At 41.4% G+C, this 13,189-nt stretch overlaps 1 protein-coding gene across 1 annotated transcript in view; it reads right to left on the bottom strand.

The window, feature by feature from the left end:
* The window catches only part of LOC122814021 (eosinophil peroxidase-like), a 202,168-nt gene that overhangs the window by 21,038 nt on the left and 167,941 nt on the right, over positions 1–13,189 (bottom strand). Inside the window, exons 10-11 of the mRNA XM_044086604.1 lie at positions 10,156–10,414; positions 4,745–4,915 (exon numbers count right to left, since the gene is read on the bottom strand). Coding sequence (XP_043942539.1) covers positions 4,745–4,915; positions 10,156–10,414 — 430 coding nt within the window. The remainder of the gene's footprint in view (positions 1–4,744; positions 4,916–10,155; positions 10,415–13,189) is intronic.

Genomic DNA, 13,189 nt, shown 5'->3' with positions numbered 1-13,189 from the left:
TGATCATGGCTTGAGTTTATTAAGTCTGTTTGGCAGAGACTGGTTGACCTAATGGCAGTGATGACTGACTGGATATTTATGATCAGTATGTAGAAAACTGGAGGCCAGTGTTATGATAATACCAACAGCCACTCACCATGACATGCTACCTACCACCACCCACTCACTGTGCCATGGCAAATACCACCACCCACTCACTATGGCATGATACCTGCCACCACCCACTTACTGTGCCATGGTAAATACCTCCACCCACTCACTATGGCATGCTACCTACCACCACCCACTCACTGTGGCATGCTACCTGCCACCACCTATTCACCATGGCATGCTACCTACCACCACCGACTCACTGTGGCATGCTATCTAGCACCACCCAATCACCATGGCATACTACCTGTCACCACCCACTCACTGTGGCATGCTACTGCCACCACCCATTCACCATGGCATGCTACCTACCACCACCCACGCACTGTGGCATGCTACCTACCACCACCCATTCACTGTGGCATGCTACCTACCACCACCTATTGACCATGGCATGCTACCTACCACCACCCACTCACCATGGCATGCTACCTACCACCACCCACTCACCATGGCATGCTACCTACTACCAACCACTCACAATGTGGCATGATTCCTATCCCAGAGGCTTCCCATACTCTGGAACAGGCTACCCATCTATGTGAAGCAAAGTTCTTCATTAGCACTCTTCAAGAAAAATCTTGAGTGGATGGGAAATAGGAAATACATCCCGGGGATCACTTCTGAGTCTCTGCTCAGCAGTGGCACAAGAAAATAACTTTCTTGGGTGGCGTAAGCCAGGGAACCTTGTTGGCTAGGTTTGCGTAGGCCCTTGGGCTGATAGCCTAGTACCTACCTATGAACCTATGAACCTATGAACATGCTAACATCCACTCAGTGTGACATCCTACTTACCAACATCCAGTCACTGTGGCATGCTATGTAGCATGGCATGCCACATACAGACAGCCACTCAATATGGCAAGCTTACACATAGCCACTCCCTGTGACATGCTACCTACCACCAACAACTCACTGTGGCATGCTACCTGCCATTACCTATTCACCATGGCATGCTACCTACCACCATCCACTCACTTTAGCATGCCACCTGCCACCACCCACTCACTGTGGCATGCTATCTAGCACCAACCACTCACAATGGCATACTACCTACCACCACCCACTCACTGTAGCATGCTACCTGCCACCACCCATTCACCATGGCATGCTACCTACCACCACCCAGTCACTGTGGCACACTACATGCTAATATCCACTCTATGTGGCTTGACACTTACTAACAGACACTCATTGTGGCAAACTACTCACTGTGGCATGCTCCACTGTAGCATGCTACCTGCCACCACCCATTCACCATGGCATGCTACCTACCACCACCCAGTCACTGTGGCACACTACATGCTAATATCCACTCTATGTGGCTTGACACTTACTAACAGACACTCATTGTGGCAAACTACTCACTGTGGCATGCTACCTACCACCACCCACTCACTGTGGCATACTACATGCTAACATCCACTCAGTGTGACATCCTACTTACTAACATCCACTCACTCTGGTATGCTACGTAGCATGGCATGCCACATACAAACAGCTACTCAATATGGCAAGCTTACCCATAGCCACTCCCTGTGACATACTGCCTACCACCACCCACTCACTGTGGCATGCTACCTACCAAAACCTATTCACCATGGCATGCTATCTACCACCACCCACTCACCATGGCATGCTACCTACCACCACCCACTCACCATGGCATGCTACCTACCAACACCCCCTCACTGTGGCATGCCATGTACCTCCACCTACTCACTGTTTCATGCTATCTAGCACCACCCACCTCACCATGGCATACTACCTACCACCACCCAGTCACTGTAGCATGCTACCTGCCGCCACCCATTCACCATGGCATGTTACCTACCTCCACCCAGTCATCATGGCATGCTACCTACCACCACCCACTTATCATGACATGCTAACTGCCACCACCCACTCACTGTGAAATGCTATCTGCCACCACCTATTAATCATGGCATGTTACCTACCACCACCCACTCACCATGGCATGCTACCTACCACCACCCACTCACTGTGGCATGCCACCTACCCCAACCACTCACTGTGGCATACTACATGCTAACGTCTACTCAGTGTGGCATCCTATTTACCAACATCCACTCATTGTGGTATGCTGTGTACAGTGGCATGCCACATACAAACAGCCACTTAATAATGCAAGCTTACCCATAGCCACTCCCTGTGACATGCTACCTACCAACAGCCCCTCACTGTGACATACCAACAGCCAGTCACAGTAGCTCCCTTTGTTGATTATAAGGTGCAAAGATACGTTGGTGACTAAAGTTTTTAACATAGGTAAATACTAGGCAACTAGTATGCAGTCTATTTCATAACTAGCCAATATCCAGACAGTGACCTTATGTGAGAATCAAACACTGTATCTTGTGTCTGTGAGGTAAATGCCTTAAGCATTATGCCATTCCCCAACCCCGTGTTAACATAGCCAAGGTTGGAATGCAAGGCACCTGATGACTGAGGGAAAGCGGATGAAAGAGATTCTTACAAAATGAAGAAAATTACCAAGATGAGGGGTACTCAGAATCCTAGTGGGTGACACAATTTGAGGCGGCGTCTATAGAAAACTTTGACTGTGCACTTTGAGTAGAAGCAAACCAGGAAAAAAGATCTGTGCATGTGGCTTACTCCAGTGTTAGAAAGGCCTCACACATAACATAACCATGTGAAGTCTAGTAATACTCCCAGTTAAAGTATTGACGTGACTAACTCCACTTCTGTCTCTGGTCCCGGGCCTCAGCTGAAAATGGACCTGTGTCCAGTCAGACTTTCCTGGTAAATAAATGTAAAATAAAATAAATAAATTTACAGCATCAGATGAAAGATTAATAAACTACATAGCTAAGAAGCAGGTCCCAGTGTCGAATCCCAGCGAAACCTTACTTGGCCAGCCAGACACAGAGGATAAGAACAACAAAGATTCTACTTTGAAGCAAGAAGGGTTACCAGCATGGTACCCCTGGATTAATTATTCTATTGTGCTCCTTTTTAAAGTCTTTGTAAACAAATCTGTAAGAAAATAAAACAGTTTTAGCTTACAAATAGCACAGAGATCTGCAGAGTAATTGTGCATGATTCAGAGAAGGTATGGTTAAGGGTAAAAATGAAAGTGGTCAGACTGAAAGAACAATTGAATATACAGTTTACATCCAGTGCAAATAAATTTGAAGCAATAAATCTGAAAAATAAAAAATCTAAACAGTGTTCTATGCAGTCAGAGAGAGAGGAAAGAAGAAAAAGATGAAAACCAGAAAAGACCCTGCAATCATAGAGCTGAAAACCAGAATGTAATCATGCAATGGAAAGTCAGAGAAAGCACTGGACCATGTAGAAAAAGGCATCATCATAACTGAAAACAATATGTTTTTAAGCCACAAACGGACAGTGAGGTGGAGCTCTGCCTAATCAGTTGTGGGCATACTATTTTCACAATAAGAAATACAGTACAGAAAACAAGTAACATGTTGGGAGTTTGCAGGAGAAGCTGGAAAAAGAGAAGCAAAAATTGCTGAACATATTTTCCTCTGGATGTGTATGTGTGTGGGGTCTATGTTACATTGCAAAACAACCTTTTCAGTGAACACCACATCGTCGACACATATTCAGTGAAATTCACTTCCACGATTTGCTGAATACTTACAGGGCAAAGACATAGTTGGTCAACTACACAATATTGCCCTTTTCTCCACTGTAGTGCGATCTCAGAGTTGGCATAGTTAGGGAGATATGGGGGGCACAGCCTCCCACATGGGTGGGTTTGGTTGACCTAGATTTAGGTCCATTGGGTTGCATTGCAAGTATTTGTTTGCCCTTTATATATTCAGCAAATCGCTGAAGTGAATTTCCAATGAAAATGCGTCAGTGATGTGGTGTTCGCTGTAAAGGTTTTTCGGCAACATAATATAGAACTGTGTGTGTGTGTGTGTGTGTGTGTGTGTGTGTGTGTGTGTGTGTGTGTGTGTGTGTGTGTGTGTGCTGCATACAGTGTATCAGTAGGTTCCCAGGAATAATATGTCTCAGAAACAGAGATATATAACAACAGAAAGAATTATTTGAAAATGGAGTATGGAAAAGCTCATGGGTAACATTGGGAAACTTTTTTTTCTTACAGCGGGTAGTAGATTCATAGTGAAACCTTCATGAAGAGGAAGGAGGAACTGACATAAAAAATAGTGAGGCAATTTAAGAGTTGGACAGATACAAGGCAATTCATGTAGGGTGTGAAGGAATTAGGCAGCTGATTTACTGATAACTTCATGTTACTAAGTTCATGAGGAAATTGACAGTCTAGGTGTGTCAGGTTGTCCTTAACAGTCACAATTTCTCTTTCTGTATTCTCAATATTAATGCTACTTTATTTAAAAACTGGTAAAAATGTCTGTTATGAGGAACACTGACATGAGTTTCAGCATACCTTTGGCAACAGCCTAGTCTCACGTACAATGTTAAAAATGAACACTGACAGAAAATAAGGAAAGCAAAACCAAAATAATGAAAGTTATATATACTCTATCTGCAGTAAAGAGCTCATCTTTATACCAGGCAGTAGTCTGTTTTGCTGCAAGAGTAAGAAAATCTCTCTTGCCTGGGAGACCGTGATCCCGGCCACGTTGCATGTTGAGGGACCCCAGATCTAGGGCCACTTGTTTGGTGATTTCAAAAAGATGGTCTCTCAGCATTTCATTCATCACCTGATTCTGCCTCAGTTGTTTAGCTGGGGTTCCAAATAAACCACGGACAAGTGGATCAATGCCACCTAGGAGTGAAGAACAGAGCGTTATACCAGTGACTTTAAATGTAAGCTACAATATCATAGTCCTAGAATGTAGTTTGCTTGGAGACTATATGACCCATTTGTGCAGTTTGTTTAGAACATATGGCATACATCTATATGTATCTATAATTTGTTAACATTAGAGACAAGACATACACGGTTCTGAGATCTCCTATTTCAAAGATTCCCTTGTAAACCTTTGCAAATAACTTCTTGTACAGGAGGATTTTGACATCATCTTCATATCTTGATTAAAACTTTTGGAGAAGATGGTAGCAACTTTTCACTCATGTTATCCTGTTCTATTAGCTGTGTTGTCAGCTGTGAAATGCTATGGTGCATGTTCCCGGGATATTAGGTGCTCATAATGGGTGAAAGTAAGCACACACTGACTCAAGTTTGGAAACTGACATATATTCTGGACATTTAGAAGATAGAAGCTGGAATGGAGTGAAACATGTTGAATGAGGACAAAAGTGCTTAAGTTTCAGAAGCCATGGGTGGTCATTCATGAGGTAAGGTCAGAGAAATGGAACTTGATTATTGGGGTATCAGTAAAGCTCCTGCACATTGTTCACTCACTTACTCTGTGTGAATGTCAGTCTGCATCTGAAATTGTTAAGATACACTATTAATAAAGTGTTGAAAACAAAGGGTGTTGACTTTTACCTCTGGCATAAGTTCTGGCTGAAAAGGATCCTTGGATCAGCTCACTTAACTGGTTAACAAAGATTTAAACAAATAAATAAAATATCACTTAACACATACTAACAGTAAAATGGTTATATTGCAAAATACAGTAATATAGTAAACGTGTATTACTGCTAACTTCCTTATAGACACCACCCTGCCTCAGACCCATTTGGTGAAGGTAAATACACAATTAGAGAATTATATGTTTTGAAACACGTCTTGTACATTTTCTTTGCCTTGAACTGGTAACACTAGGTTATTGCAGAAAGGATCTAAAGTTTATAGCTTCCTGACAGTGACAGGGAAAGAGTTTTGTATTCTGTCACCAAGAGACTGCAAAGCTTTAGACATGCATGTTGCTTTATGCACAGGAATGTCAGGTGAGTTTTAAAGCTCAAGTGCTAGGCCTCAGGTTCCTTCTTATGGGTTTTCATTGTCCACGTTCTGTGGAGAGATTTGTGCAGATCAAGGTTAATTATCTTGTAAATCAAACTGTCAGGAGGTATTTAACTGTAAGGTTTACTGGAAGGCATATTTTTTAAGAAGAGGTAGGTACCAATGTTCACTTTTCGGTGACCCAGCAATGAATTTGTAGAGCCTGTTTTGAGTTGGCTGCATTACTTGAAGAGGTTGCAGATTGAGGCAGAAGGGCATATTCCTGTGCAGGAATTAATACCTCTGGTCTTAACACAGAGTCCGCCTTTCCTCTCTAGTTTAAATGTTTACTGATCCATAACAGCTAGCCAACAGTGACTGCACCATGTTTGTATATAGGTCAGAGCTCAGTCCAGACAGAATGGAATGCTAAATGCATGAAAGTGATAACTGATTCTGGTCTACTGAACTTATTTGTGGAACACAGAGCATACTGAATGCACCTTGCATCTGATATTGAAATTTACTGAAATAGTTTGGGAATATTTCCACTGTCCCAGAAAATAAAAAATATTAACTTCTTCCTTGTAGCCTTCTGGGTTTCCATTTAAGGACATTTACTTGATTTTTATGGGCATAAGCTTGGCTTTGTTTGCAACTTTCTAGCATTAGTCTTTAATGCTACAAAAAAAAAAAAAGAAATAAAACATAGGTGAGACAGGCAAAAGACAAATTGTTTAAACAGCAAGCAATTACGACTTTGTGGATGTTCATTAAATATTTTTGCTTATTCTAGAGGCTTGGGTGTAATTATATCAGATATACTAAGAGATTTGTATATGTTGCTGTCAGATACATGTATACAATTGCCATTTTGGGAAATGAAGGCACAAAATGAACAACAGAGGGGACACAGAATGAAATAGCCAATAAAAACAAACAATAGAGACAGAGAAAGAGGAGGTTTTATCTTGTAGTGGTGGTTTCTAGAATGGTTTTCTGTGATCAGATGCCGTTTTAGTTCATTGCCCCTACTGGTGGTGTGTGCAACAGGTCTGACAGGCACTTCCAGTCACAGCAGACCTGTAGCTGGCTTTCTGAAGTACTCAACACAGGCAGTAGGAATGGGAGGGACATTTGGTTTGTAAACATGGCATGTGGAAACAGGCAGACATACTTTCAATATATTCATGCTTCCTCCTGCTAGTGCCCAGACAGACAGTGCTACCCACATCACGTACCTTGCAATGTAGACTGTTCTAGTTTGACATTTAACCTTTCTCCTCCTAATATCTGAGTTGCTTTATCATCCTCTATTTGTCATGTGGCAGTCAGAGTGCAGCCCTTGCATCCGTGCTGCAGTATTACCAGATGGCCAAACAGCTATGACCATAAAGGGTATTGTCTGTACTCTGGCCAGCTGTGCAGCTATTAAGTACAATCACTGCCTTGCACTTTATAAATGAAGCACATTTATGCAATGAGTGGGACTCAAAATCCTGTGATATGACTGAACAAAACACTCCACATCAAGCTGAATTCTACATTAACCCATAACCGAGAAACATACTCCATAAAATATCTTCTATTGTAGGCTTTAAATAAAATGTTACATGGATATGTGTTATATAATCAGAATGAAGAATTCCAAAGTGTAGGTTACAGGGAATGAACCACGTCATGCCATTTAGTAAATGAACGAAGTCTTGTGACACCTCATCAGGCATTGGTGAACTCGAAATAACTCATACCCTGTCCTACATTATTGCTTACCTACACTGTGGTGGTACTCATTCCCTTAATCTGTATGAATACCACCTTGGTTCTACCTTGAAAATAAATAAGTGGCCTGATGGGACTAACCCAGTAAATGAAGCATAAAGAAAGAAGGAAAGAAAAAAAGAAAGAAAGAAACCATTTTCTGGTATATTTGATATTCACGACCCCTAAATTTTATTAAGTTTAAATTCCCTGGAGGTCCATCTGAATGAAATGGTCAAAACTTCAGATTAATGCCCCCCCCACAAAAAGGTAAGCTATATATACTAGCTCCTTGCATGCACATGGTCACAGTGTTAGTGGTTCACTTGGTAGTGCACCACAAAAAGGTAAGCTATATATACTAGCTCCTTGGATGCACATGATCACAGTGTTAGTGGTTCACTTGGTAGTGCACCACAAAAAGGTAAGCTATATATACTAGCTCCTTGGATGCACATGATCACAGTGTTAGTGGTTCACTTGGTAGTGCACCACAAAAAGGTAAGCTATATATACTAGCTCCTTGCATGCACATGATCACAGTGTTAGTGGTTCACTTGGTAGTGCACCACAAAAAGGTAAGCTATATATACTAGCTCCTTGGATGCACATGATCACAGTGTTAGTGGTTCACTTGGTAGTGCACCACAAAAAGGTAAGCTATATATACTAGCTCCTTGCATGCACATGATCACAGTGTTAGTGCTTCACTTGGTAGTGCACCACAAAAAGGTAAGCTATATATAGTAGCTCCTTGGATGCACATGATCACAGTGTTAGTGGTTCACTTGGTAGTGCACCACAAAAAGGTAAGCTATATATACTAGCTCCTTGCATGCACATGATCACAGTGTTAGTGGTTCACTTGGTAGTGCACCACAAAAAGGTAAGCTATATATACTAGCTCCTTGGATGCACATGATCACAGTGTTAGTGGTTCACTTGGTAGTGCACCACAAAAAGGTAAGCTATATATACTAGCTCCTTGGATGCACATGATCACAGTGTTAGTGGTTCACTTGGTAGTGCACCACAAAAAGGTAAGCTATATATACTAGCTCCTTGCATGCACATGATCACAGTGTTAGTGGTTCACTTGGTAGTGCACCACAAAAAGGTAAGCTATATACTAGCTCCTTGCATGCACATGATCACAGTGTTAGTGGTTCACTTGGTAGTGCACCACAAAAAGGTAAGCTATATATACTAGCTCCTTGGATGCACATGATCACAGTGTTAGTGGTTCACTTGGTAGTGCACCACAAAAAGGTAAGCTATATATACTAGCTCCTTGGATGCACATGATCACAGTGTTAGTGGTTCACTTGGTAGTGCACCACAAAAAGGTAAGCTATATATACTAGCTCCTTGGATGCACATGATCACAGTGTTAGTGGTTCACTTGGTAGTGCACTTCTTTGTGGTGCTGGTAGCTCCTTGGATGCACATGATCACAGTGTTAGTGGTTCACTTGGTAGTGCACCACAAAAAGGTAAGCTATATATACTAGCTCCTTGGATGCACATGATCACAGTGTTAGTGGTTCACTTGGTAGTGCACCACAAAAAGGTAATCTATATATACTAGCTCCTTGGATGCACATGATCATAGTGTCAGTGGTTCACTTGGTAGTGCACTTCTTTGTGGTGCTGGTAGCTCCTTGGATGCACATGATCATAGTGTCAGTGGTTCACTTGGTAGTGCACCACAAAAAGGTAATCTATATATACTAGCTCCTTGGATGCACATGATCACAGTGTTAGTGGTTCACTTGGTAGTGCACTTCTTTGTGGTGCTGGTAGATCACAAGAACGTGGGGTGGTTCACTTGGTAGTGCACTTCTTTTTGGTGCTGGTAGATCACAAGAACGTGGGTTCAATTTTTATTCCAGGTGATTAGATTAATTTTCAAACTGCTGACACTACACTGCAGCATTTGGGGTTGCTGGACCCCTGAGTGTGCCATCCTTCAAATGAGACATTAAACTGAAACCCATCTGCTTCAGTTGTTGGTAGCTTACGTTGATGTCAAAGGTCCCAAGGCACTCAGAATCCCGGCCAAATTCCCTTAAGTAGTATAAACACCACCTTAGGTCTCCCCAGAACTGGTTAACAAATGATAAATAAATATCAGTTAATTATTATTAACATTAACAGAGCAAAGAGAAAACCCCCACAAACTGAATCATTGCTGCCAGTCATGTAGAAGCCACACCAACAGAGATTTGTTTTGTGGAATTCACCACCTGGGAATTGAACTCTATAAATTAAAGCCTTATCCAGGTTTACATCTGTCCTAATGTAAGGTAACATCAGTTCTCATTTGTGACTGGACAGCTTTATGTTATTCATTAATATTCCAAGCTAAGTGACTCAAAAGACAGACGTACTCACCTTCGTTTATGACTCTCCATGATGCAAAGAAAGCTTTAGTTAAGGGAATATTGTTAAACTGAGGATGTTCCTGGAAGGTTTCATTCATTCGTGGTACCATTGGCTGGACCATGGTGTGTCCAAAACGAAAAGCAGCAGTGGAAAAGACGTTGGCAACTGAAGGAATGACAGACTCATCATAGCCTTCATATTTAGGTAAGAAATTTTCCATCGCCCTTGTGCCAATAAGACGAGGAAGGAAGTCTCTGTACGTTATGATCTGTATGAGAGAAAAAGGAAATAATTATCTGGGATTTCTTTACATATTACCGAATGCATTCAGTGTTTATTTTATTTAATTATTAATTTGTCTTTGTTGACCAGGATACTCCAACTAAGCAAAGCCGGTTTTCAATAGAGGGGTGGAGAGAAAAGTTCCATCAGAAGTACATACATAATTGTAGTTACATTCTATATTTAGTTTCAGAGTTAGTCTCTACATAATAGAATTGAAGAAAGTACTGCTTGATAAATTGTTTGAATTGTTTTTGTAAAATAGTAATAACTACATAAAACTATGATAAGCTTATTTCACTAGAAATTACATAGTCTGTGTGTATTTTATTATGATATAAAACCTTAGACTGTATCTGTGAAATTAGGATGCACTTGTTATCACTGATGAAGAGACAGGTATCAGGAGGAATGTCGGGTGTAGTAAGATGTAAGATTTGTTTGTAGAGATATGGGTTTTGTGTATTAGGACACAGGTCCAAGATTATAGGCAGGACAGCACCAAAGGATTAGCCTCAGAAAGCAGAAAGGCTAGACAAGAGTGGAAAATATGTCAAGGAAATACAGAGAATAGTTAGTTCAGCTAAGGAGAAGAGATGAAAGGTGAGTAGTGAAAAACATGAAATGGAGACTTTTTTTTTACCATTTTTACAGTTTTTAGTTAGAACTGCATTGGCTCCACTTTAGTGAGAGTAGAGGGGACCCGAATCATTTTCTGGCCCACAATTGTGTAAAGGAAAGAAGAGTGTGCTGTTTCTAATTGGCCACAGGGCCTTGTCTGTGCTTTTTTTTAAATCTCCTCTGGTATTTAAGTATCACAGTTGCACAGTGCTTGGCTCATACCCTGCGAGCAAGCTGAGACTTACATCACCATAGCCACTGTTCTGATATTTGTGACAAACATTGTTTTTGTCACAGCTGCATTAGTTGAGTATTTCTGTGCTGAATATCTGATCATTTTCACCTTTTTTACATTCTTTAGTTAGAACTACTGCTGTCTGCTCAGCAGGGCCTAGCAGTGATCTGGATAGTTGCCGATATCTCACAGTGTATTTCCCCCTTGTAATCTGTGTAGACACAGATCTCTCACAGTGTAGGTTTTCCTTAAAATACCCTTATATCTAGACAGATTTTTTTAAACTACTAGAGCATCTAGTTTGCGCATAGCTGAGCGTTGCTCATGAAGTTCCTTGTCATAGTGACCTGTTCAGTATTTAAATTTCCCTCACTCCTCCTTAGTAGATCAGTAGCCATGGATATGCACTTCCTCAACTCTCTCTGTGGCCAGTCTGGTTGAGATGAGTATTCTGAGGTATTTTGTATGGACAACCCACTTATTCTTAAATGGGATATGTATATGAGAGGTGTAAGCTAGAGGCAAAACTCTCTCATACAACCAAAACTAATCCTATAGAGGCTGTTAGTAACACTTGTGCCACACCTACTGCACAGGGTAAAGACCTTACATGTAAAACTACTTATGGTGAGACACATACAGGTATCCTTCCTAAAACACTAAGACCACCTGCACAGCACAATCAAAAAAAAGAGTCCTCAGCCATCAAGTAAACACTCTGTTAAAACATCACTCACAGCTACACATAGTAACACTGTATCCAATGTCTCTACTGCTACACTGTGTTAAAACATCACTCTCAGCTACACATAGTAACACTGTATCTAATGCCTCTACTGCTAAGTGTGCAGCCAAATTTCCTGGTCATTGGTGATTCTGTAATGAGGCACACCAATGTCCCCTTCACCAGACTGAGTAAGGAGAGTGTGACAGTTAGCTGCTTTCTGGCTCTAGGATTGATCCAGACACACAGACACTCAGATTACTGACCCACAGGGACCAGTATGATTCTGTCATAGTTCATGTGGGTGTTAATGACCTGAGACGCATCTCACTTGACTATGTGAAGCGAGACATGATCAAGCTCACTGATTATGTGTCTCAGACAGCTATGAGCCTAGCACTGAGCACCATACTGCCTTCTTCAAGGATGATGCCATATTACCAACAGAAAATCATTAATTTTAAGAATTGACTTAGCTTCTGGTGTCAATCCAAGGGTACAATGTTTGACAGCCTGGGAGGACATGGTTGACAGACCATGCTGCTTTGCGAGGGATGGTCTGCACTTACCCTTATTGGGTTTTCAGATATTGGCAAAGACATTTTCCACCCCCATAATGTATTTTTTAGGCAATGCCAAACTGACAAACCTGTCAACTTAACTGAACCAAAGATGTAATATGTGAAGGTGGTACTGCTCAATGTCAGAAATCTTAACAAGAAACTGATCTCCCTACAAGCCTTCTTCTTCCAGGAGAGTGTAGACATTTGTGTAGTAATGGAGATATGATTTAAAGTCATGGGGAGTACCCCCAGAAATGCAAGATTATGATGCCTTTCACACTTTTAGAACAGCTACTGCACAGGAGGGAACTAAAGGTGGAAGAGTCTCAGTCTATATTAAAACCAACTTTGCATCCAGACTAGTTAAAGTATATGATCTACTGGCACTCATACATATGCAACTCATCATAAACATGGTCATGTACCATATCCTTGCAACCTCTAGGTCCCCCTCCATGTCCCAGGAAACTCATACTACCTATTTCATTGTACTGGAGTCCCGCATTGTTTAATCCAGTAAAATATTCATGGAGGATTTCGACTATCCATCTATAGATTGGGAATCCTACACTGTTTCTAATGTACAAGCCCAGCATTAATACCAACATCCTGAAACAG

Source organism: Protopterus annectens, chromosome 10.part0 (assembly GCF_019279795.1).
Source record: "Protopterus annectens isolate FY-2018-M chromosome 10.part0, PAN1.0, whole genome shotgun sequence".
Classification (NCBI taxonomy): domain Eukaryota; kingdom Metazoa; phylum Chordata; order Ceratodontiformes; family Protopteridae; genus Protopterus; species Protopterus annectens.
The sequence above is the reverse complement of the archived record's forward strand: the minus strand, read 5'-3'. Positions and strand labels throughout refer to the sequence as shown.